We start from the raw sequence: 26,763 nt of genomic DNA on the forward strand, positions 1-26,763 counted from the left end.
TACATTCTTTACCACGTGTGCCGTATCCATAACTGCCCATTGATGTTTATTTAGCAAGGAGAGACGGATGACCCCATCCTCGGAGTCAAAATCAAAACATGCCATTTGGCTCTGGGAGCAGCAGTTTTAGACTAGACGGTCCCTAAGAGTCGATACGGAAAGTGAAACGTCCCCCGTCCATCTGGTCCCTCCAAGGCTACCGCTCAGTGTTTCTATAGGACCCCGTGCTCCACGGCCTGGGAACCTGCTCTGAGAACACAGGATTCCAGGGCCACTCCCGGGGGAAGGGCTTACGTTGGCCCTCTCGTGGGGAGTCAGAGCTCGGCCTTGGGGGGTGTCAGAACGTACTAGAAGCTTTGTCAACTCCTGCAGTAAAACTGACAATGTGTGGCTTAACCCCAGTCTGTCTGAGGACACACCACCACCCAACTTCTCCTCTAACCATCCGACTCAACTTCTCCAGGTGTTTCGGTGACATTCTTGGAGTTGTTACTGAGAAGAGGGAGAATGAGTTACGGAAGGAGTACAGAGAATTTGGTATTTTCTCCAGGGAAAGAGCTCTGTAAAGACAATCCTGCACTTCCATCCCAGCCTGGCAGGGTTCGCACCTCTCAATGTCATTGCCCCTGTTTTGCAGCTCCATGTAATTGTCCTTCAGCCTCAGGTACGTGAAGCCCAATCTGCAGAGAAGAAGACATACCTGGGAGTCAATGTGGACCCTGATGGTCCTCTTTCATAGCATGTTTCCATTTTACACTTTGGGAAAGCTCTCCTTTTGAAAAAGAAATGCTTCCAGAAAAACAGAGGCTGTAAACTGCATTGTAAAGTCGGGAAATTATAGCACTGTCTCAGAACATTCTCCAAGAGCCCAGGGAATGTCAACTTACCCGACTGTCTGGCGCACCACACGCAATTAGCTGCCTTCTTACTGGCGTGTTGGACGGCAGCAGGTCTGAGGATTGGTCCCTGTCTCTACTGATCAGTGGGGCTGCTTAGAAGTTGGTTACCATGTCAGGATTGGAAGGACTCTGGGAGCCCGTCAATCTCCAGGCAGACGCTCCATTTTACTGATGAGGAAACTATAGCCCCGTTCAACCAACGGGCCACGGGGCACTTCATCTGTAACGCCCCCTCCTGCACCAGCACGTGTGAGGGCTCTGCCAAGCGGGCCCAGGCTGGGATGGGAAAGAGCAAACGGGCCTGGCTTCTGGACTCAAGGAGCTTCCAGGACGTGGAGGTGGAGACATACACTAACACGGCAGCAGCCCTAATCGTATTAGGAAGACACTATGGGACCATGAGGACAGGGTCCCGCTGCCCTGGCAGGAGCTGGCAGGCTGAAGGAGAGGCTGCTTGGAGGGTGGTCTCTATGACTGCAGGCGCCTGAATTCCTGAGCACTCATTTTCCAAGGAGAGAGAAATCTCGATTCAAGAACTCTCACCTACGCATGTGTGAATTTGTACATTGAATAAAGGTCTGTGGTGACACAACGTACATACCTGATGTCACTTTCAAATTGCATGGGAAAAACACATAGAGTTTAGCCAACAACAAAATCACGGTTCCAATTACAGGAGAGGTGCCTGGTGCCCACTCACTAAGGCAGCAAAAGGGGAAGGTGAGCGTGGCCTTTAGCACTTTCTAAATTGAAAGATAGTTGATTTACAGTATTGTTGTAGTTTCAGTTATACAGCACTGTGATTCAGTTCTTTTTGCAGATTATATTCCATTACAAGTTACTATAAAATATTGGGTTAGTTCCCTGTGCTGTACAGTATAAATCCTGCACCTTCAGTATTAAAGCAGGGTCGTAAGCTGTGAGAATGGAAAAACATTTCCCTGACGGAAATTATGCCACGTGTCTGGAAAAAAGTATTTTTCTAAGTGTTTGCTTACAACCCCATGTCATGAGGCAGCGAAAACTCCCAATAACAAGATCTCGAAGGAGGTAGAGTTGGCACAATAGGACACATGGGAAGTGAGCAGTGAGAGAACCCCAGCACCCAGCATCACCTTTTCCTTGCTGTGTGACTTTGGGGAAGTTGCTTGATATCTCTGGGCGTCAATTCTCTAGGATGGATGAGGAGGACCTGTCATAAAGGGATTCTAAGACTGCTGGCATCTTTAAAAGCCTGTGACTATTTGGAATGCCCTCTAACTAATTCACTGCAGAAGTTAGGAGGAAAAACCACCCATCTGAGACAGCAGGAGGGACCCGCATGCACCACTGTGGGAATCGGGGGGAAGCCCTGAGCACAGAGGCAGTGACCGCCCCCTCAGCAGAACGCACCGGACGCAGGACGCTTCCAGGATGAGCCCGTGGTCGGGGCGGAGAGGCCCCGCACACCCCACGCCCCCGGGACCAGAGACGCACCTCTGGACACCTTCGACCAGAGCCACCTCGTCAGGCGAGGCTGAGATGTACACGCAGCGCCTCCCTGAGTCCGGCGACTTCCTGGGCCCGTCCGCCTCGTCGCCGTCCTTCACCTGGATGGTGTGGCACAGGCAGACGGCCCGGAAAAACAGCTCTTCCCGCTCCTGCAAATGCGGCACAAACCCACAGCTCTGCGGCACATCCGCGCACAACAAGGAAAGCAAACAGAAGACGGTAAGCAGCAACGCCGGGCCTGCAGCCCTGGGCGTCGGGGAGTCTTAGCTCCACCTCTGGCGGTGGCAGCCGAGTCCGGCTGCCTTCCCTTCTCTCTCGCGGTCCAGGCGAAGACGGACACGGACCTCAGGGACGCAGGGGGTTCAAGGCCGCAGGAAGAGACGGGCCTGCGATCCCCGGGTTCCCGGAAGCCGTCCCGTGCCCTGGGATGCGACCGAGACTGAGGGGCCAAGAAGGGCTGGGCTGGCCTCGCGCGGGCCACGTGGGCAGCTGAGGCAGGTGGGACGCCCTGCAAGGCCACAGACCACCTGGCCCTCCCCCAAGGCTCGGGGGTGAAGAGGCCGTCTCTGCACCACCAGAGGCCCACGCGCACCGGCTCTCAGAAGGCCGCTGAAGCGGAGCCGACTCAGGCCGCCTCAGTCCCCTGGGGCTCCACGCAGCCTCTGCAGCCACCAAGGCTTCCGGAACGGTCTCCTGGGCAACCGCCACCGAGGGTCACAGCCCTCCTGGAGGGGGTGAGACCTGGAGCCGCGGAACCAGTGTGTGTGTGTGTGTGTGTGTGTGTGTGTGTGTGTGTGTGTGTGTGTGTGTGTGTGTGTGTGTGCGCGCGCGCGCGCGCGTGCGGAGTGTATGTGAGCACGTGTGCCTTGTGTCTGTGTGCAGGTGTGTCCATGTCTGTATGTGAGTGTGTGTGTATGTGTGTGCCTTGTGTGTCTGTGTGCAGATGTGTGTCTGTGTGTCTGTGAGCACGTGTGTGCCCGTGTCTGTGTGTGAGCACGTGTGAGCCCATGTCTGAGTGTGTCTGTGAGCACATGTGCCTGTGTCTGTGAGCACGTGTGTGCCCGTGTCTGTGAGCACGTGTGCCCGTCTGTGTCTGTGAGCACGCATGTGCCCGTGTCTGTGTGACTGTGTCTGTGAGCACGCATGTGCCTGTGTCTGTGTGTGTCTGTGTGTGCACCCGTGTCTGAGTGTGAGTGTGTGTCTGTGTGTGTCAGTGTGTGAGCACTCATGGTCTGCAGGGCCCCCTACTCTTAGCCCACGGCTTCCCCACCTGGCCACGTGGCGAAAGCTGCCCCGGCCCTGATGTGACGGCCAGATGCACCCGGGGACGCCTGTGCAGACGGGGACGCTCACAGCTCTTCTCCCCCGAGTCGCCAGAGGGCGGCATCTGTCCTGGACCCCAGGGCCGCAGGTGCCCCTGGTCCATCGCACGACCCGCCCGTGGACGGGTGGCAGCAGGGTGCACGGCCAGGAGCACGGCCACCTACCCGCCCGCCGGTGCCCGGGGAGGCGTCGATCATGTCAATGGCGGCGGCGGCGGGGAGCACCTGCCCGTTGCAGATGGCGTGCGGCACGTACACGTGGCCCTCCACACAGCACTCCTTGAACTCCATGTTGTTCTCGGTGAGGGTGCCCGTCTTGTCCGTGAACACGTACTCCACCTGCGGACATGGCGCGGCTGGGAGTTGCTGCCCCTCGAGGGCCCTCGGACCCCCCAAGGCAGCCTCGTCCGAACGAAGCAATTTCCGGGGCCTTCACCCAACCGCGCTGCCTCCCCGGCTGGACGGTGAGCACGTTGGCCGCCCCCGCCCGCAGCTCCGTGCATGCGAGCGTCCGGACACAGCCTGGCTCCGGGGGCCGAGGGGGAACTTTCTACACTTTTCTCCTTCCGTCTCATGGAAAGACAGAGACGCGGTAGGGGTTGGGGGCTTGGTCCTGGATCCGATCTGACCAAAAACCAAGGGTACGGATGGGATGAGCTTATCCCATAAGGCCTGGGAGGCGCAAGCCTGCAGCATCGTTTAAGGGTTGGAAGGTGACAGAATTCAAACAAGTCAAGGGACAAAAATCTCCGATAGAAAACTGTGGCAAGTGTGAAAACTACACAGAGCTTTAAACCCTGGATCTCGATGGACTGAAGGAAGGTGGGGATCCCGGACCCTGCGGGCACCGCGCGAGCTGTGGGGAGCACGGGTCCACCCCGAGCCCCCACCGCCGGCTATCAGAGACCCGCGGGCCCGGGAGGGGGTGGAGGGTCCCGGCGAGTCCACGCCCTACCCATCCTGCTGGGCTCCCGCTCGGGGGCTCCCACCCGCACGTTCTGTCCGCGGGACACGCTGCAGGGTGGGTACCTGTTATTACGCCCACTTTACAGGTCAAGAGCCGTCAGCCTGGAGCAGGAGTTCAGTGGAGGGGTTCTGAACTCTTTACACCGTGAGACTGAAACTCGGGTCTCACTCTGCCCACCTTGACAATGATGACCGGGGCCGTGAGGACCGAGGAGATGGGACGGGAGAGCCGAGGGCAGCCCCTGTGAGCAGGCTCACTGCTAACTCTCCCTTGAAACCCAGAATCAGCACCACTTAGAAAGGCCACGGCTGAGCTTATGGCAGTGAGATAATGGGATGAATCTGTATAACTTGTAAACCCAAAAGCACCCCACACTGTCACATAAAGTTAAAAAGCCACTTTGCCGCCATCTTTCACTAGGTATAGGTTATATCTCTGTGCATGAGCTGAAATGGAAACGTTCCCATCTGACCAGCCTGATGATCTGCCTGCGTGATAAGAATCACGTAGCTTCTAGAAACCTGGGGACATGAAAGAGAGGGGTTCAATGGCCAGCCAGTGAGAGAAGACAATTCAGGAGACCTGACCTGTCCTAGCTCTTCGTTTAAATCCGAGGTGTTAACCAGAGGCCCTTCTCCTGTTTCCTCGTCAAACATTTCTTCGTCCCAGGTGATGAAGTAGGAGCCGAGGAACTTCTGCATCTCCACGGTGACGTACATGGACACGGGGATGATGTAGTTGAAGAGAACCATGAAGGCCAGGAAGTCCGTGAAGGCTCTGAGAAACTAAGAGAAGGCGGTGTGATCCCCATGCCACCCACCACCATCACGACGGCTCAAATCTTAGAGTCAGGCAGGCACCGCTTAACAAGTGCTGTTTTTAAACCAAGTGCTTCAAACCCAAAGGTAAAGACCACTGGGGCAGTGGGGGCCGTCGGCTTTGTCTCCTGCACCCGACTTTAGCGCCATGGTGGGCCCGGGACAGGAGCTGCCCGACATCTGCGCTGCTGGAGGGTGGGGGGGATGGGGGGGGGATTAGGTCACTTGTGAGTCACACTCAGAGACGGCGGGGAGCAGGGGGTGGGTCTCCAGCCGAGAGCCCGCAGGACGCTGTATACTGTGATTACTGCAAGTTTCCCTCGAGAGTCTGATAAACGACCGAATTTAGGGGTCTGTACAAATGCTGTTTCTGTATAGTTTTATCCTTATTTCTGAGCCATTTCTCTCTTGGGAGGCCGGACTGAACACAGGAAGGAAGTGGGGGCCAGGTTGGGATCTGCACACGGCCCTGCTCTGAGCTGAGTGGATCCAGGTCTGGCTTTGCACACCGCTCAGGTGGACGCAGTAGGCCCAGCCAGAAGACTGTACTGCTTTAAGTAGAGGACATTTCATCAAATTAACACACTGGTTTTGGGGGAAAACATTTTTGATAAATATGAGCAACAGAGCCAAAATCCCCTACGTAAGAATGAAACCAATTCTTATTGTAATTTCCCATCATTGAGATGCTCCTTTTATTCATCTATTACCTAATTAGGGACCGTGTATCTCACTAATAAGCAGCTACTCAGCCCCTCTTATAATACAGGTCACCGTGCTGAGTTTTACGTGTTTAAGGTGTGTCCTTATGAATCTAGGATGGAAGCCGATACCTTTTCAGACTTGACTATTCAAATACCCAAAGAAGGAGGCTCAACCAGCATCTACAGCTGGGGGGCTGGGGGCGGGGGCGGGTCAGGCAGCTGACGCCTTCACTATCCACGAGCGCGTCTACTACAAAGATTTCATCGACCTAGACCTCATCCGGTCTCCCCACGTTTCCATAGCGACAGCCCGCGGAGTCCCTTTCCGTACCAGGTTCCTCTGTCTTTCTGCCTCTGTCTTCTGGTTGTACCACGGCTCATCTCGGAACGGCTCGCTCTGCCACACGTACTTCATGACGGTATTAATCAGCGCTTTGCTGATTAGGATGCAGAGGTACACGATGAGGAATACATTCATTGATCTGAAACACAAGACAGCGGTGGTGGCTTAGTTCCCGTTCCCCGAGGAATCCTGAGCTGTGCGTCGCCTTTCTCACAGACGTCAGCAGGAACATGTTGTGAACAGACAGGGACAGCACAACAGCAGGTTTTAAAGGACCCCCCGACCAACTGTCACGGTAAAAGTGAAAACGCAAGCTTGTCTACATCTGAGTACACTCCGTGGGCACTGGCATGTGTTCTGGGGCCACCAGGGGAAGTGCTGAGGGCAGGGAACTCCGATAGGCAGGAGGGCACAGCCTTGCTCACAGGGCTTCTGCACGGTCTAGGACTCTTAGCTCAAAGAACACCCAGACATCAATTTCTTCTACCATGGTGCATCAGCCAGTGAGTTCCAAACTTGGAGATCATCACCACGAAGGAAGGGGGGAGGGAGGGAGGGAGCGAATGCCCTCCGCATAGGAAAAGTGCTGAATCCTTAGCCGGTATCTTAGGAGCTTATGAAGAAGGTTTGATTTTCCAACATCTATTTCTGAAACCAATTTGTCAATGCAGACATCTGGAAACTAAGCATTCTTCTTTAATAAGAACCAACTGTCCAAGTTCACATCTGATGCAGCCACAGATGGACAGAGACCCAGGATCACATTTCAAGGTCGACTTGCCAGGAGCAGACAGACGACGCCTCAACAGTCTCCCCACAAATCACCCAGGAGCCCAGAGCTCTTTATTACACAACATGTGGACAACTCAGTTGTACACTTCAAGTCAAGGACACACTTTAGCGAGAGGCAAAGAAGACATCATTCTGGGCCATGTTTTCTTACAAATTCAACTGTGTCCTTGACTTATTATCAGAAGGATTTTACCATTTAATAAAAAGAAGACTGTTCCCTCTGCTAATGCTTTCCTCACTGAACCCGTATCAGAAAAGTGACTGAACTTTCACTTTTTCATGAAATGGTGGGAGGAGATGCTGGGCGCCCACAACTGACCTTGACCCAGAACTCCGGGTGTCCACGCGCGGGCGGGAGCCTGCAGACGTGGCTGAGGGTGCGTGGCCATTTACATCCCCACAAAGTAAGACTGTCAATCTAAGGTCTAAATAACCCGCTTGACTGTCCATCAGATCCCGTGAAGGAGTTGCTAGTAAGACTAAGAGGAAAACGGTTCCCCATCTGCGGGGGTTTGAGACAGCGGGAAGCCACGGATGGGTTTTTACATGTTTCGAACCATGGGGCACTCAGCTTACTTTTCGACAGCAGATCGCTTCTGGGATTTTGACTGATAATTCAGCGCCATCTTGGTTTCCATGCCCGTGTAAATAGCAACACCTATAAAGTACAGAGCAGATGTTAGAACAACACCACAACTGTGTCTTGCTCTACATCGTAAAGTATGCGCAGCTACGATAAAAGCAAAATTCTGGACATAATGGATCATATTTTAAATTCTTATAGGCAAGCTAGCTGTTCATAAAAAGTCACACAGGATTCTTTAGACCAAAGGAATGCTTTTCTTTTCCTGCATAGAGAGCAATCCGCACTATTTTTTAAGTTCAGATTTTAATGTATTGAGTTTTCCAACAATGGGACACATTTGTATATTTATAAGTTGTTTCAGTTAAAACATAAAAAGTAACCCACCAGAAGTGGGAAATACTAGCAAAGAAATACAGCCATTAAAGGAAATTTCTTGCAGAACTACACCGTGTGAATCCTTTCATAGATATAAGTTTACGTTTGAGTCAAAAACTACAGGCACTTAATTTGCAAGCAACACTCTGAAGTGTCACGGCTCTGTGGATTGCGGTTATACGCGGCGACTGGTTTTCTTAGTGAGGAAAATTACCGCGGACATAAATCCACAGTCCCTCAAAGCACAAAGAGACGCTTTCATGGTACGCTTTCATCCGTAGTTAAATCTACGGATTTTAACTGCTTAATGGGTCCTTGGTTTTAGAAGCTATTATTAATAATTCACTAATTAAAACATTTACCGAAGATTTTCTCAGTGTTCTTTAGCGTGGCTCCTCTAAGAAGCAAGTTTTCCGATCCTAATGGCCTGCAAAGATAAGGATGACCAGAAACAGGGCAATGGAGAAAGCAGGTCGGCACGACAAGATGGAGAAGCAGCTCACTGGCTCCACACACTCTGTTCTAAGAGGAAACCGTCTCGGTGCAGATCTGCTTGTGCTTGGACTAGGAAAGCTAGCCGGGCCCATGTGAAAGCATGTGCTCTTTCCCTGGGGGGCGGGAAGAACCTGTCTGCTGGGAGATCCCAGAAGATTCAGCTCCTCCAGGGCCCCAGCCCCGCCCCAGCCCCACTGGGCCTCACCCCAAGGCTTTCAACGCGTTCCACTGGCGACAGCGAGGGTGGTGGGGCCCCCACGGGTGCCATGAGCAGCCCCTGGGCACTAGTCAGAAGTGCCACTTGAGGGACCAACCCGGAAACCCGCTCCTAACAGGCTTCACGTCTGAGGCCTGAGGCATCGGGGACCCCAAGTGGTGCCTGCGCCTCAGCTGTTTCTACTGCACCCTCGGGGGTTTCACGTACACAACACAGTCGCGCTTTCAGGCAAGAAAGCTGTGAGGCCCTGTGTGGCATTTACAAGCACTGCAGCCAAGCCCCAAAGGCCCCTGAACGCGGGTGGCCTGGCAGTCTGGAGCGACCCAGGTACTGCGCTCCAGGGGCAAATGCAGCGACCGAGGAATTCAGAAACCATTCGTGTGAACACAAGCACTCTGGACCCAACAGCGAGCAGCAGACAGACGTTCTGCCTCCAGGGGCTCGCGGTCCAGTGGTCCCCTTTGTTGACCGAGTAGTAATTTCTTCTCGTTTCCCAAGAGTAGAAGGGAAATAAGCAGAATTCAGATTCACTAATTTTGCCATTTACAATATTCTCCTGATTTTCTTCAGAGGATAAAGGGAAAGAGTTGATTTGAGGTAAAGGGGAAGATTTGCTAAAGCTTGCTTTTCACTTTGTCGGCGTTTAATTTCCCTTTACCATGGAAGGTTGAGAATCCACTGAACGTGATAAGCTTAAATGCGTTCAGTATACTTAGCTGACCCAGCTCAGGACCACATCAGGCTGAAGATGAGAAAGGGGGGCTGCCCAGCAGGGTGCGCTGGCAGGGGCCCCCCCCCCGACCTGACGGGCCTACACAGGGCTGTCCCATGGCCTCAGGGTGTGTCCCCTAGCCTCACAGCCACGCGGGACAGGCGCCCGGCTGCACACGTGCTGTCTGCTTGTGCTACAAGTACTGTCAGCCTCTGTTAGCAAACACTTACGACAGCTCATGTCCAAGGTGTTTATGGAAATAAATGGCCCTTTTATAAGGTGTCTCTGGGGAGTCTAAAATTAATTTACTTCAAAAAGTACTTCCCTCCTAGTTTGGACAGGAGGATGAAGAAATATCACTCCAAAAAGACTGAGAGCTTAGATATATAACTCGTAACTGTCCACACCACGAGTTTATAAACATCTCTAAATACCAAAATATTAGAAGTCTGCTGAATCATATAGATACTTAAAAAGCTAAACTAGAACTAGTATCAAAATACAAAATATATTGGTAATTATCTTCCCGAAGGGCTCAGCCTTCAACTTCGTCCAAATATCAAACAAGGAAAGCCTGCAGTGCTCACTTTTCCAGCCTCACTCACTGGCAACATGGATCCGTCTAAGTATATTCACTCTTGTTCAAACTCAAATTAGTCCTCGCAAGACACAGAAAGCCACGTTATTTCTCCAAAGTAACTAGGCATTTACCTTTAGAACAACAGGTATTTAAGAAGGATCAAGGCAATGCCTCCATAGACTCTGGAAAGCAACTGCTAACCTGCTGATGAAGAATGGTGATCAAAACATGCTAAGAGGGGTGCCAACTGTTTCCTTAAAACAAGTCATTTCTGGAGCCTTTCAAGGAGATAAACCCCATGACGATTTACTTTGCAGTAATTTCCCACTGAGTGTTTTTTCCCTACTTCTGGCCCAGTATTTTAATACACAAGGTAATGCCAGGACACAGACAATCTGGTGACTGCTTAACTTGGAAGAAAAATAATTTCTCTAACCAGTGGGATTTGTGAAGAAGGAGAGCAATGTCAAAACCTACTGAAAGCCAAGTTCCCTCAGTGTAGACCTGAGGCCACGTGCAGGTAAAACGTCCAAGGCCTGGGAAGTGAGGCAGCACAGGCCACAGCTGCAGTGAGCAGGGCTGGCTCCGTCTGGGCGCCACGACCTCAGGGCTGAGTCAGCTCCCTGCTGCCAGTGGTCCGGGGTGAGGCCACTGACGAAGCAGGTGTGGACACCCACCTGTGACCGCACTGGCCACTGCCCATCCCCTGCAGCAGATTCCCCCGTCCCCGGGGGACGTGAGCCTGGACAAGCCCTTGGGAGACACATCCCCCAACGTCTAAGACTGAGGCTGTGTCCCAGTGATGAGTCTGGGCAGATTCATGCAGCCCAATAAAGCGGCTCCCGAGTCAGAAACCTTTCAACCTCCTAGCTGAAGACGCACGGTCTGTTCAGTTATGAAAAGCGTTTCTGTTGGGGAAACGCGCCTTCCCCTTCGCCTGTTGGACCAGCTCCTACCCTTCCCGGCTGTGAGAAGACCCTCGGCAGAATCCCGGCTCCACGGGGTTGTTCGTCTGCTACCGCGTCCAGACGTGTACACGAGAGAAACCAGCAAGTGGAGCGGACCCCGGACCTCCGGTCACGCAGAATTCCCCCCTCAAACCCAGCAGGACAGCAACGATGAAAAACTCTCATCAGGAAAAGAATCCACTTTTAATTGAACGATAGAGACGAAATCACCAAGTGTTCAGAAGAAGCAGGAATCCTCACCTAACCACGGGGTCATTCAGATCGCTGTAAACATTTATGCGGCCGACGAACCTGGGGACAGGAGAGTCAGGTCACTGCCAGGTCAGCAGGGGACCGGGGCGGGGCAGGACCCGAGACCCCGGCTCTGGGGAGCCCCCCCTCCTCACCCCTGACCCGTTTCTAAGCAGGGCTGGGATTCTGTACTGGAAACACAGGGGTGTGAGGCTAAACCACGCCTCCCCCCTCCTCCCACTTCTTAATTGTTCTATTTAGCTCATGACTTGAATGATTTTTTTACTTACAGTCACTTCCTCAAAATACAGAAAATTCATTTTTCTTTGACCAATTTAGCTCCATTCAGCCTTTTCAAATATCTGTATTAAGAGTTACGGATTGGACTGCTGCTGGACTATGAAAATACAGAAGTAATGTACTTTTGACCAGGTCCTGATTTTTCAGCAGTGATTTACAGTCTCATTCCAAACAGCCACGCGGCTAGGCCACGGGGCACGGACGGCAGGGAGGACGCCCGGGGGGGAGGAGGCCGGCTCACCTGTACAGGTCGGGCTGGGGCTGCTCACACTCGATGGTGGCATGGAGAGAATCTATGTCTTCCTCCGTATGAAACCCCTTTGTGTCTTGAACTGCATAATGGGTCTGCAGATTGACAAGAAACGGGAATTCACAGCCAAAATGATCAAGACAAACCCAGCAGTGGGGGCCGCCCGTCCTAGGGCAGCACCGATGTTTAATTTTTTAGGCATATAAATAAGCCTGGTTACCACACGAGACAGGGGGTACAATAAAGAGTTTGCAAATGTAACAAGGTTACAGAACTGTAGGTTCCACCGGGATTCCGGTACCTATTAGGTGCCAGGAAATTCTTCCATTCTTAGCCAGTGCCCTCAGCTACCAGAATTCTTCTTCTAAACTGGACACTTGGATTCATCTGTCAGAGTGGTCGCTCTGAATTAGGAAACGAATTTGGGACCTAAAACATTCGTTCTTGCTTATACGGTTCACAGACAGCCGTCGCAGGCATGGCAAGCTGCCCTCACCTGTCACTGTCCGGGGAGCACAGCTCTCTGCACGGTCCCTCACCTGGCCTTGACCCCAGGGCTCCTCAAACCAAGGGGGCCACGGACCCCAGGCCCCGCCCCCAGAGTTTCTGAGGCCGTGAGTCTGGGGTGGCGCCCGAGAACCGCATTTCCAACCTGGTCCCAGGTGATGCTGGTGCTGGGGTCTGGGACCCCGTTTTGAGAAGATGGGCCCAGACGGCACCAGGGAGCGTGGATGGGTGGACCAGCCTTGGGAGGAGAGAGGAAGGAGGGACGGGGGGAGGGGATGCAGTCTCCTCCGTGTCTCCCATGAGTAAGTGTCGGGCAAAGCGTGAAAGGATTCAGAGCAACAGGGGGTGTGATCACAGCATCCCTGCAGCGTTGTGGAGGCACTTGTGCATCCGGCACTTTGGGACATTTCCTAATTATAGCCTCACAAGAGCCCCTGGAACACAGGTTTGCCCCCGTCTTACAGATGTGAAAACTGTAGGTGTGACCTCTGCTTTTAAGGAAAGGGCTCAGGTGACTCCGGCCCCGCCAAGCACGAACACAGAGAGGTCCAAGTGCAGCCCCGGTGCTGACAGGGGCCACGTCTGGACCAGGGTGACTGCCATGAAACTTCACCCTGACAGCAGTGACGCTCCCGGAGGCTCGTGGCGTCTGCTCCGGGGATGCGTCTAGGCAGGGATGTCCCTCTGTGGGTCGGGGTGCAGAGGGCAGCCCACAGCCCACAGCCGGGTGTGCACGGTTCGCCGGGGCCGGGGAGGATGGGACACGCCACCCCAAGCTCCAACGGCCACTGGACACCCGGCGCTTTCCAGCCCAGAACTGCTCTCCCTGACAGCTGACTGTGCCAGAAAGGTCCCCCCTCCTGGGATTCGTTACATAGAAAATGTGAGAGTAAACGTGGGAAACCCCACAGGGCTTCATACGATGACAGCCCAAGTCACCCACAAAGGATTAGGGCACCCGTTGGTGCTTCCCCGGCATAGAATCGCCTGTGTCCACCGGCAGCATTCAAGCACTGTCAGAGCTGCATTTCCGGAGCCAGAGCCTCAGAGAAAGGCTCACGTTCATAAACCCCTTGGAAGCTTCCAGGTTTTTAAAACAATGAAATCCTTAAAATTAATAGCGATGTGTTTCTTCTTTTGTGATTGTTAATTAAAATTTTGTAGCACTAGATGCTGGTACAGAATTCCATATTGAGCGTAAGAAATGAATCATAATTTCAGAAAATCCTTACTAAGATATTTTAACAAAAAGACACTCATAGGGCTTCCCTAGTGGCGCAGTGGTTAAGAATCCGCCTGCCAATGCAGGGGACACGGGTTAGAGCCCTGGTCCGGCAAGATCCCACATGCTGCAGAGCAACTAAGCCTGTGCGCCACAACTACTGAAGCCCGCGCGCCTAGAGCCCGTGCTCTGCAACAAGAGAAGCCACCACAATGAGAAGCCCGTGCACCACGACAAAGAGTAGCCCCCGCTCGCCGCAACTAGAGAAAGCCCGCGCGCAGCAACAAAAGACCCAGTGCAACCAAAAATAAATATAATAAAAAAAAAAAAAAAAAGACACTCACTGATGTAACAGTCAGGCAAAATCTAGACTCACGACTCACTTTTCACACAATTCCAGTCCAGTCAAGTCACTAACTTTGACCAGTAAAATGAAAACTTCAAAATTCCAACAATCTCTTCCTTCCATCCTTAACTGGGTACCGCCGCTAAACGACACAGCTAAATAAGGAACATGGAGTTGCTTCTGTTAACCTGAGAGGCTGGTCGTTAGCGGGGCTGAGGATGGAAGGAAGAAAGTGGGAAACAGGGAGAAGCAAACGAGAGGAAACAGTCCCTGGCTTCTCCCTGAACACAGAACCTCATGCCCGGTGTAGCTTCTGGCCACAAGAGCACAGCTGGGGGTGGATGGGGAGGTCCCGACGGGGCACAAACAACAGGCACGTTACCTTGTGGCTGGACTCTCCGTCCAGGCTGGCGGTGGTCACGTGGCAGGTCCCGTCCACGCGGCTGCTGGATAGGAAGATCAGGTCACAGGGGAAGGTCTCGTCCTCCTTGACCATGACGATGTCCCCGACCTGCAGGACAGACAGACAGCACTGTGAGCCGAAAACCGGGCTCTGGGCGGCGGCTCCCACAGGTACCATCACGGTGTTACCTGCAGGAAGGCGTGTGGGTGCTAATATGACTGAGAAAGATCGCTTCCCGGACATTTGGCCCAAACCCAGGAAAGACCTGTGAGGTCAGTGCCCCAGCCTTAGACCTGGGATGCTTCACGGTGCAATAGGACAGAGTATATTGCAATATTCTATTTTGCAATGATAGAAATATTTGCAGCATTTGTACTGCAACCAGGCAGATGAGGTGGGCAGTCACCCTGCGGGCACGAAGGCTGTGACAAGCCGCAGTGATCAGGGCTGGGTGGTCCCGAGTGGCCCCCGCAGAAGACCGGCACAGACCGTCGCGACGCAGCAGAGAGCCCAGAAACAGACCCACGAAAATACGCTTAACTGACTTCGGACAAAGGTACGAAAGCCACTCGATGGAGGAGGGACAGCCTTCCCAACAGAGGAGCACTTGGTCAGACCTGGGCAAAAAAGGGCCTTTCACCTAAACCGCACACCTGACGTAGAAAGTAACACAAAATGGATCAGGAAGTTAAATCTAAAACATAAAACTATACAACTTTCAGGAAGAAAAAACAGGAGAAGACCTTTGGGCTCCAGGGCTTGGCAAAGAGTTCTTAACCTTGACAGGAAAGGCAGCATCCATAAAAGGAGAGATCAGTAAATTGGACTTCATCAAAATGAACAACTTCTGCTTTGCGAAATACCCCATTAAGGTATTTCTGACAGAGGACCAGATTCTAGAATATATGAACTCTCAACGTTCAACAGTAAAAACCCTCAATAATCCTAGGAGGAAATGGGTAAAGGCCATGAATACATGTTTCATGAAGAAGATGTCCCAATGGCAGATAAGCACATGGTAAGATGTTTACCAGCCTCTAGGGAAACACACACTTAAACCGCACCGAGAATCAGAATGACTGAGAGAAGAAACAGCGAGAACACCAAGCGCTGCCGGGGATGCTGAGAAACGGGCCTCTCACACGTTGCCGGTACAACAGTGCAGACACTCTGGGAAATGGTTTGGCTGTTCCTTTTACCGTTATTTCATGACGACCCAGCAACTGAACTCTTGAGTTTTGACGCCAGAGAAACGGAAACTATACACATACAAAAACCTGTACCCAAATGTTCACAACAGCTTTATTTGAACGGCCCCAAACTGGAGAGACATCAACATCCTTCACCTGGGCCACCCCCACCCCCTCCCCAGACTCTGCAACGAAAGGAAGGCGCCCAGATGCCCAACCTGGGTGAGTCCCAAGGGAATTCAGCTGCATGAAAGTTACAGACTGTATGACGCCATCCACGCAAGGACAAATCCTGGAGGTGGACAAATTGAAGGTTTCTTTTCTACTAGCCACAAGCGGCCTTTGCTTCCTTCCTTGTCTCACAGACTCCATTAAAATCCTCTCGGGTAAAACAGGCTGGATATAGAGCAGACATTCCTCATAGGAGATCGATACATTAAAAATTCAATTTTCTGCTGATAGGTACTGTTTAGGTCTGTTTCTGAAGAGATGTTTATTAAAAGTATAGAAGACTTTGCAAAGGAAATATAGCTGTTAAAGGAAACGGTCTTTGGAGCCTAGGGTCCGAAGGGGCCTGTTAACATACACGTGGGGGTCCCCACTGCCGTTCCCACACTGAGAGGCTCTCCTCCCAGCTCCTCACCTCCTGACTCCTTGACCACGAGGAAAATATCGCCAACCTAGGCTAACGGAGGGGAATTACTGAAACACCTGGACGGTGAAATTTATAAAACAAAGAAAACGTGGTTTAAAAACTTAGAAATACATCCAACATAGAACACATATAACAACTATCATGAGGTTAACGAAGACGGACCACATGCTGATGACACCTGAAACAGGAGCGTCCCGGCATCCTGAACCCTGTCCTACGCCCGAGATACCCACTGACCCCCAGGCTGACCCGCTGCCCCTCCCAGGGCTTGGGGATGTGCCTGGAAGCAGAGGCTCGCGTTCAAGGACGCGGAGGCCCACCTTTCTGTCCCTGTGCACGAGGGCTGGCGACTCTCTCCCACAGCAGCTTCCTAATGGCCCTGCCACGACTTCTGGCCAGGAAAGCAGCCCCGGGGCGGACAGAGGGATGGTGGGGCTGCAGGGGAGGGGGGCGGCGACTAGGGGGAGGACGAGGACAAACCCAAGGAGAGGCCGGAAGAGGCTGGCCAGGCTCCATCCCCAGGCTCACAGCGAGACATGACTCGGGGACAAACCGTAAAAATCATACTTATCACCTGTACACATGTGAGCGCTTCTGAATGGCGAGCGTAGGCCTGAAAATAATCCACTTAAATAATTTAAATATGAATTTAAACATAATGATGCATTATTACACCAATAATATATTGGAACAAAAAAAGAAATTAAAATGCAGCTTTCAGGGAGGTTTCTGTCCCCATTTTCATAAATCTCCAACTAGTAGAGTTGATCATACTAATATGATTTTGCCTTACCGTAAAATGATTTTTCTACAGGTGTTTAGAGCTTTCCCTGTCTTGACTGGTTACTATCATGTCATACGCTTCAGACAACAGGCCTGGGGGGAGCCTGATGGCCCAGAGGCTGTGCACGGGGGACCGGGGGCGGGGGAGACACGGGGAGGCTTTGGACCTTCCACTCAATTTGCTGTGACCCTAAACCTGCTCTAAAAATAAAGTCGATTAAAGCTTTAAAAATAAATACATAGAAGTAAGAAGTTAAACAAAGATAGTGGTAGGAGCTTGCCCAAAGTGAGCAGTACTTGGGGAAGAGGGTGGGCCTACATCCAATAAATGAAACAGTTTCAGACGAAGGTTTGGCCAAAGAGAACAGCCCCGTGACGCTGTCTTCTCATTGTAACAGGTTTGCGGCCGTCTGGGGGCCGCCTGGGGTCGGCGGGGACTCACCCTGAGCTTCCGGCTCTGCTTCCGCACCAGCCTGCCGTGCTGGACGAAGTGCACGGGGCACTGGTTCACGGCGCTGTCGGCTTTGTGGCGCAGCCAGTCCTCGTAGCCCTGCGGTGGGGGAGAGACGCCGTGAGCCCCTCCTGGACTTGGCGGGCGCAGCCGTGGCCACGGTCAAGTGCGTGTGGACACGAGCAGGCGAGAGCCGCGTCCCTGGGCTCCCGTCACCTCCATGCACGAAGCCACGTCACCTTTCGTGCTCCCTTCCCTCGCACCCAGCCCCTACCCAGGCAAGTCCTGGCGCGTCCTGCACAGGGACACGCGTCCTGAACCGACCCCTTCCGGCTCCGCGTCCCGGCTGCCCTGTGCCGTGGCCTCCGGCCCGCAAGGACAGGACCAACCCGACTCCGCCCCACCCGACGCGGCTCCAAAGGCTCCCGTTGGGACCCACGCGGGCGGACGGCCGTCCTCGTCCTCGGGTCGGCTGGGCTATGCCTGGGGTCCCTGGGGGGCCGAGAGCCGCTCGAGCCCCCTGGGTCTCAGGAGCGGCCGAGGGAGGGGTGAGGGCCGCAGGCAGGTGGGCAGGCGGCACCAAGGGGCTGTGCCCACCCAGGTGAGCGCGGCAAGGGTCACGCAGAGGTGCCAATGTCGCCACATGCTGCTCAGCACCCAGAGGAGGGCGGGAGCATGGGAGCTGGCCAGGCGGTGGGCTCCGTGGGAGGGGCTTTGCATGCAGAGGGAGGAGGGGGCTGAGGAGGAAGGCGGGGAGGCAGGGCTCGGTCAGGAGGGCAGCGGGGGGCTGGCAGGGCTGGAGGTGAGCTTGGGGACGGGTGGTCCTGGAAGGTCACAGCTCTGACAAGGGACCTCCTTCGTCCTCTCCTCAGGCCCTTCGGGTCTGCTGGCCGACGTCTGAGGGTCGAGCCAGGATGGACCCGGGCTGCGGAGGGCAGTGCTCCCACCTGCCTGGCACCGTGTCCTGGCCGAGGTGGCGGGCAGGTGCTTTCTGTGCCCATGGGCTGGTCTCACCCACCAGGAGCTGCTACCACTGCCCTCACTCCGTGGCCACAGGGCGGGGAGTTCAAGGGCACACACTCAGGGACAGGGACACCGGCTGTATCCAGAGGCCCCTCGCCGTGGTCAGGACGCTCTTGGGGCTGGCTCGGTGCTCTTTCGGCTCTGCCTGCATCACTGTCTCAGGGCAGAACCCTCTAAGATCAGGCCCGGGGTGGGCAGAACCCTCTAAGATCAGGCCCGGGGTCACCAGACCCCTGGTGACTGGTCTGTTCTAAGATGCTCACACAGTATGTGCTAAGTGCCTAGACCAGGCTCCATCTGTGGGTCCCTGTATCACGTCCTCAGCTTCGCCAGATATTCCAAACTGTTCCCCAAGACGGTCCCGACACGTTCCCATCAGTGTGTGTGGATGCCTGTTTGACCACATCTTAATCCCATCTGCTCTTCAGACTTTTACATTTAAAAGCCAATTTCATGGGTATGTAGTAAAATCATATCGTTGCTCAGATCTGTGTTTCCAGATGACTGGTGAGTGGAAAGTAAATCCCAAATTATCACAAAGGAATCCTTAAACGCGGTTCTGTATTAAATACAGACCAGTCCAGACGTTCACGCTGAAGACAAGCTGGGAGAGCAGCTGGCCCCGCCCTTACACTCACAGAGGTCACCTTGAGACTCCATTCTTCATGTTTTCTTGGTCTGGAGTCAATCACTCCGCCATGCGTCACCTCATTCCCACTGTCACCCACCGTCACTTGTACCATGTCTCATGTGACATGTGTGTTCAGTTTTTAAATTTTTTATTTAGAAACTAACACAGAAAGCATGGCTTTGTCAGCAACGATGTGACCATCAAGAATTTAACTCGATGCTGTCTTTCTGTAAATTATTTCAAATGCAAATGTTATCGTGTTCAAAAGTTTGCAGCAGGGACTTACTTCCCTGGTGGTCCAGTGGGTAAGACTCTGCGCTCCCAGTGCAGGGGGGTAGGGTTCCAGCCCTAGTTGGGGAACTAGATCCCGCATGCATGCCGCAACGAAGAGCTTGCATGCCGCAACTAAAAGATCCCGCATGCTGCAACTAAGACCCGGCGCAGCCAAAACAAATAAATAAGTAAATAAATAAATCATTAAAAAAAAAGTTTGCAGCAGATAAGGGACTTGTATCTACAACATATAAAGAATTTTCACGACTCATGGATAAAAAGACAACCCAATTTAAAAACACGCCAATGACTTGAAGCTATTTCTCTAAAGAAGATTTACAAAAGGCCAATGAGCTCATGAAAGATGCTCAGCATCATTAGTTACCAAGGAAATGTAAAACCAAAGCCACAGTGGGATGCCACGCCACACCCGCTAGGAGAAGTGTAATAAAAAAGATGGGCGACAAGCCTTAGCAGGAATGTGGAGGAACTGAAACCTCACACACGGCTGGTTGGAATGTAAAATGGGGCAGTCACTTTGGAAAATACTTCGGCAGTTCTTTACAACATTAGAGCAACTCTATTCCTTTGTAGGTACCCAGGAGAAATGAAAACCTATGTCCGTACAAAGCTTATATGTGAATGTTCGTAACGGTGTTCTCCATAATAGACAAAAAGTAGAAGCATCCCGGGAATTCCCTGGCGGTCCAGGGGTTAGGACTCTGCGCTTTCTCTGGGTTCGACCCCTGGTCGGGGAACTAAGATTCCACAAGCCACGCCACGTGGCGAGAAGTAAGTAAATAAATAAATAAAGACACATTTTAAAAAAAACGTAGAAGCACCCCAGATGTCCGTCAGTGGATGACGGATAAACAAAATGTGGTCTATCCACATGATGGAATATTATTCATCTGTGAATGAAGCACTGACACGTGCTGCAACGTGGATAAACCCTGAAAACATGCTCGGCGAAATAAGCCAGACACAAAAGATCACTACTGTATGATTCTGTTAACATGAAATGTCCCGAATAGGCAAATTAGAGCAACAGGAAGTGGACCGGTGGCTGCCAGGAGCTGGGGAGGGGGATGGGGAGCGATGCTCATGGGTACGGGGGTTTCTTTCAAGATGTCGGGCATTTTCTGGAACTAAACAGAGGTGACGGTTGAGCGTTAAACTGGCTGAACGGATGGTGGGACTAAGAGACGAACTGTCCGTCCTGTTAGTCACCGGCTTTATCTATCAGGACGGCGAAGAACAGCACAGTCCACACTGAGCGAGTCAGGAGTCGCCGGGCGGCTCTGCTCACGGAGCCACATCCCAGACCCTGTGCACGAGCAGGTCCTCGGGGTTCAGGCGGCCAGGGACACAGCGGGCGAAGCAACGCAGGTGCCGTCTCCGGGCACGTGATTCCACGTGAGATCGACCGTGTCCTCTTCAAACTCTCAGGGCGACAGACGAGCACTAAATTACACAGTCTCTCTTCTTTTAACTCAAGTATCTCTCAACTCAAGACTCTATCTAAACCAGTCACAAAAGTGAATTTCTAGAAGTTAGCTAAGTTTCCTACGAACCAGCTGAAACAAAGCAGGGAACCTTGCTTTGGCTGAAAGGCGATGTCCTGTACCAGAGATTCTGTAGGACCTTTCTCCCTTCTGCCTGTAAAGCTCACCTGCTTGATAGCTGTGACAGTGATGACGAAGAACAGCGGGAGGCCACTCGTCACTGGACTCGTGGGCGTATCGATGATCAGCTGCAAGGAGAAGAGAACGGTTGAGTCATTTTCAGAAACACTTCTTAGGGGCTTTAGACGGACGGGTTGGCCCTGGAACACCTCCCAACGTTTGCTTTGACTCATTTTAACTCGCTTTACTGTTACCCCACTTCCTCCCACCACCGGAGGTAAATTAGATATGAATTTTTACTATAAAACTGAGGGCAGTTCTCCTTAATTACGGGATGTGCTTAGGAAGCCACGTCAGCCGTGGCAAAGACACCAGCTGACTCCAGTGCACGTTTTACTTCAATTTACCCCTCTGCTTCTGGTGCCACACTTTAATTACATTATTTGCATAAACTACTGTCGGGGAAATTTTAAAACTCCTTCAATGGTATTTTGTATGATTGAGACCAGTTAGCTTGCTGTTCTTAAAGCACATCTGATCTGTTCCCTAATCCATACCTCACTGTGGTTTCCACTCTATTTTTAACTCTCTTTCTCTTAATGTTTTTTTTTTAGGAGAATCCCCACTAAAGATTAGGAAGACCCCGCTCTCCCATCAGTACTGGAGAATGAGGATGGAAAGTGGCCAGGACCAGTTCACATGCACAGGGCTCACACCTATGTTTTAGTGAACAGGTCTCTCTGAACCAACACGCTTGTCCTTGAAGAAAACAAGTGAAGTATCTGCAGATAAAGGGGCACCAAGTCCTTACTCCTTCTGATGAGTGAACCAATCAGCTGAGAATAAATGCCACTTATTTATATTTACATTTGAGGTGACAGAAAAAGATGACCAGACTTACCTGTACCAGAAATATGATAAGAAAATAAAAGTTGGCTATTCTTCTGAATTGTTCAAATAAGTTCTTGGGTATGAAGTTCCAAAATGTGTACTGTATAAAAGAAAAACAGAAAGGGGTCATTTTGATCACATTTTACATTGTGTAGTATTACTCTACCACATGATAAGCAGTCCTGAATTTCAAAGTACAAAATGTCTAGTTTTAGATACAAAACAAAATTGAGAGTGTTTGTAGTCTTTTTATCAACTTGTTGACTGTAAAAACAACTGCTAACACAGAACATGTGCTCCAAAAGCAGCATATGTCAACTACCTAATTCCAATAATTCAAGGCAAGGCAAAGTAGATTAAGAATAGTTTTACTATTAAAATGTCTCTCGTAAAATATAAACCTCTGATTGTTAACTCAAAACACACAAGGTTAGCATTTTTCTTTGACTAATTTTTGGTAAGCTCTCTGTTTTGTTACAGCATGGCTAGGAGGGGACAGAAAGTAAAACAGAAGTCACAATTTTCAGGTGGTCTTGACCCAGTTTGGCTAGGTTCCTGCACTGTGGAGGTGTGCCAGCCCCTCCCCCTTACCTAGGGGGCTGGAGAGGGACACAGGGAGGGTAGTCAGGCCACTTACTCGCCAAATGTCTCGTTTTTGCCTCCGAAGGAGACCTTCCCTAACCTTTGTGTTGAAAACAACAATGTCCCATGTGTCATAACCTACAGTAAACACTGAGCTTGGACACTGTTTTTAAAATTCCATTTGACAGTTTTGCCTTTTAATGAAGATTGTCCCCTGAAGGGGGAGAGCCTGCTCCGCCCGCCATCTCTATCATCTGGACCAGTAAGCACTTTGGTTATCTCTCTGCATCTAGACCCGCAAGCACCTTGGTCAGCTCCCATCAGGGGATGGAGTTGGCACCGAGGATCTTGACGCTGGTTACCAAACTCATCCCAAGAGCTCCTTTAATGCCAGGATCTCAAACACAGGTTCTTGATCATCATGCTGTGTTTTAAATTTCAAATTCCACTTGTTTGCTGCTGGCATATAGGGATGCAATTGACTTTTGCATCCTGCAATCTTGCTATGATAGCTTATAAATTCCAAGAGGTTCTGTTAATTCTTTGGGTTTTCTATATAGACAATCATGTCACTTGTAAACAAAGACAGTTTTATTTCTTCCTTCCCACTCTGTTTATCTTTTATTCCCTTTCCTTCTCTTACTGTATTAGCTACGACTTCTAGTAAGACGTTGAATAAGAATGGTGAGAAGGGCCTCTTTGCCTTGTTCTCAATCTTTGGGTGCAAGCATCTAGTTTTTCACTATTAAGAATGGTTTTAGCTATGGGTTTTTTGTTTGTTTGTTTGTTTTTTTGGTAGCTGTTGAGGAAATTCTTCTCCGTTCCAAGAGTTTTTATCACGATTGGGTGTTGGATTTTGTCAAATGCACACTAGGTTTTCTTCACTGGAGTACACCCAAGTGGAGAACCAAAAGGCAGGTCTGAGACTGAAATGTAGCCACAGAAATTGAGAGGACAGAACACACTGCTAGATCTTCTTTACCTCTGTTTCTCAACCAGAGAAACAAACAAAAACAAACAAAAAACCCCAACCCTGACAGCCAGTAAAAGTACAGGCACTTTCTTCCTTAAAATAAACAAACACACCCCCAAAACCATGATCTGAATCTTTAACTTGCTCCTGCTACGTCAGGACATTTAACTACTCCATGGAATTCTCAAAATATTTCTCTTTACCACACCACAAAAAACACGGACTTCGGAGTCAGACCCCATATTAAACCCTGGTCCTGATATTTAAAGATTGGGTAAGAGCAAACTATTTAATTTAATGACTGAGTTCTACCCTTCTTGTTTATAAAATGAGTATTAAGAACAGCATGTGCCTTAAAGGGATGTAATGAAGATCGAAGTTCTGGCTCAAACTGGTCTCAAAAATGACTGAGACGATGAAATTCTACAACTTGAGAAGAAGCACAAACAAATCAATCTTCTTAAATGTTTGAGAGAGATATATTTTCTCTTAAGCGGGTCATAATGAAATTCAGTTACTTTTCACTAACTTTCAAAAGGAGTTATTAAAAGAAATATAAGTTATGTCATCACGGCATTTATGTCTCATTTTTGTGGTTCTGTAACCAACCTAGAATGATCTTTCATTCTTCGTATGCTCATTTCTACGAGATACTGATCCCAAAATGGAATTGTCTTTAAGACCCCAGCCCATGAAACCCACCCTGTCTCTCAGCACCCAGGCTCACAAACTCACTACCCAGTAGTTAATCAAAACACCTCCCCAAATACCTATAACCCACTACTCAGCAGCAAAGTCCCATTAATGGAAAAAGTTCCTACTTAAAATCCCATCTTCTATCTGCCGCAATATTTATAGATGGAAATTATATATTGTTTAGGAGTTGCTTCAAAATGATCTCGAGGAAGAAAACGAAGGCACAGATGAACACACTGGGCCATGTGTTGATAACGGCAGACAGTGGATGGTAAGTGCATAGACATTGGTTACCCTATTCTCTTTATTTTCCTATGTTTTTGCAAGTTTCCATATTAGAAAGCTCCATATATTTATTATAGAACGTCATCTTCTACAATCCTACCAAACGTGCAGATCAGTTTTTATTAACCCTAGCACGCTACGTGAATATCTGGTCTTATTCTATTTTAATGCTACTATTTCAGGACACCCTTTCAGTTTCCTAAATCCTAGTCTACCAGGGAACCAGTACAGATCTGGAATTTAAAACCACTTAAATGATGACTTTATTCCTATCAGGTGCAGGAGGCCCATGCTGCAGCTTAGACATTATGTTTTGTGATCTCCGTATTTTACAGAATAAATGACTGTCGTAAGTTATTACTGCTGATTATTAGTAATACGGTCAAAATCCCTGATGATGTATGGTAAGAAAAGTGAAAACCCAATGAGATAGTTGAAACATTCATGACTGCACTGATATATCAGTATTGTATGGATAAAATAAAATAAAACGAGCATTTTATTACACATGTAAGAGTGGGCAGTTGGATAATGGTGTGCCAATTGTACATTTAAAAAATATTCCATTACCACATTTAAAAAAAAAAAGTTATTTATTTACTTATTTATGTGGTTGGATCAGGTCTTAGTTGTGGCATGCGGGCGCCTTAGTTGCGGCTTGCCTGGCTCCTTAGTTGTGGCATGCGAATCTTTAGTTGCGGCGTGCGAATCTTTAGTTGCAGCATGCACGTGGGATCTAGTTCCCTGACCAGGGATCGAACCCAGGCCCCCTGCATTGGGAGCACGGAGTCTTATCCACTGTGCCACCAGGGAAGTCCCCCAATTGTACATTTTTGATCTCTGCTAAATTGTAAAGATCCAAATATTTGCTTAGACACTTGGGCCAGAATATAATGTAATACTTTGTATTACAATGTACAATGCAACACTCTGACCTACATCCCTCAAGTCCTGTGATCAGTAGAATAGAACTTAATACTGGAATCCTTGCTATTGAGCCACAAGCATGGAACAAAGGGGGTTTTTTTTTGCTATGAGGGAGCTGAGGAGTCTGAGGTCGGCGGAGCATCTCTTTCCCATCAGACAACTTGAGGAGTACTGATTCCACAGGACAATTACTAGCCTTGCGTTTCTTTCACACCACGAAAGACTTCACACCCAAAGTGTGCATCTGCCCTGGGGGTCGTGTGTCGTCAGCGCTGAGCTGGTTTCGGCCACTCTCTTCCTTCCGTGAGAGTCACCTGTGTCCTGTACTCACTGGGAGGGCGGCTCAGACGCAGAGAAGCCGTCCCGCCTGGTCGACCTTTAGTCACATGGAGACGGGGAGACAAGGACAGCCTGGCGCCACCCTGCTTCGCCAGCCCCGGAGAGTGAAACCAGAGCACCAGGAAACCGCTGAGGCTGCGGCTATTGTGTGCCTGGAGGGGGAATCCCGCACAGGTGTGCACAGGGCGCCCTAAAAACGCACCGGGCACGGTCACTGATCTCCAGGGAAGGCGACCCGGAAGGTCACAAGTAGTTCAGCTTTCTGTACAGGGCGGAGGGACAGCACAGCCTGAGCTGAACATTTAATTCCACAGAATCCTGAGGGCAGAGATGGGAGCCACATGCGTTTTGTGCCCAAAGGTACAATTTTGTAACTTGATGAAGTCCCATTGTCCCGAGTCCGGGATCTGGTGCTCGAGCAGGCCCTGGGTTGGGGGGCTCGGCGTGAGGTCAGAAGCCAAGGGGTTGTGCTGGGGTCATTTCTACCAGGTTCTGCCCAAAAAGGAAACAGAACTCACTGATCACCTATAACAGCACTTCTTCGGATCAGGCCAGATGAGCATTTTCGCCCCTCGTGTAACTTTTCACGTGCTAAATGCTTTCACAACCTTGGATTTAATAAAATCAAACTTACAACTTCACTGCTAGTAGTAGTATTACTACTCCGTAAGTAATAAGTCATAAAACTTATTACTAAAGTGCATCTGCGCACTTACGAAATCTTTGTTGACAATCTTTTAAGGTAGAAACGAATGTTCTCTTCCCAAGAAAACATATATACATCACCACAAACATATTCTCCAAACCTGTCTGTAAACTCACGCTTTACAAATTAAGTTGTATTTTCCACATCCTGAGCTGTTTTTAAATGAAAATGATCGTGTGTCCAGATGTTCACGTTGTCTGGTCTA

General features: G+C 50.5%; 1 protein-coding gene across 9 annotated transcripts in view; it reads right to left on the reverse strand.

Annotated features, from left to right (window-relative positions):
- ATP11A (ATPase phospholipid transporting 11A) overlaps window positions 1-26,763 on the reverse strand; it is a 125,867-nt gene that overhangs the window by 34,807 nt on the left and 64,297 nt on the right. For 6 of the 9 annotated variants that reach the window (XR_014256150.1, XR_014256151.1, XM_082434969.1 and 3 more), the window contains exons 3-16: window positions 22,061-22,150; window positions 21,207-21,287; window positions 17,599-17,706; window positions 14,508-14,636; window positions 12,042-12,145; window positions 11,510-11,560; window positions 8,660-8,724; window positions 7,913-7,994; window positions 6,533-6,683; window positions 5,267-5,464; window positions 3,878-4,051; window positions 2,376-2,539; window positions 2,015-2,071; window positions 609-680 (exon numbers count right to left, since the gene is read on the reverse strand). Coding sequence is in view for 7 of the 9 variants with exons in the window: in XM_082434969.1 (XP_082291095.1) it covers window positions 609-680; window positions 2,015-2,071; window positions 2,376-2,539; window positions 3,878-4,051; window positions 5,267-5,464; window positions 6,533-6,683; window positions 7,913-7,994; window positions 8,660-8,724; window positions 11,510-11,560; window positions 12,042-12,145; window positions 14,508-14,636; window positions 17,599-17,706; window positions 21,207-21,287; window positions 22,061-22,150 (1,526 nt within the window). In the remaining 2 variants the exon portion in view is untranslated. The remainder of the gene's footprint in view (window positions 1-608; window positions 681-2,014; window positions 2,072-2,375; window positions 2,540-3,877; window positions 4,052-5,266; window positions 5,465-6,532; window positions 6,684-7,912; window positions 7,995-8,659; window positions 8,725-11,509; window positions 11,561-12,041; window positions 12,146-14,507; window positions 14,637-17,598; window positions 17,707-21,206; window positions 21,288-22,060; window positions 22,151-26,763) is intronic. The other 3 variants (XM_082434970.1, XM_082434971.1, XM_082434972.1) reach the window with 2 other exon arrangements.

Source organism: Balaenoptera physalus, assembly GCF_965194825.1.
Source record: "Balaenoptera physalus genome assembly, chromosome: 18".
NCBI lineage: Eukaryota > Metazoa > Chordata > Mammalia > Artiodactyla > Balaenopteridae > Balaenoptera > Balaenoptera physalus.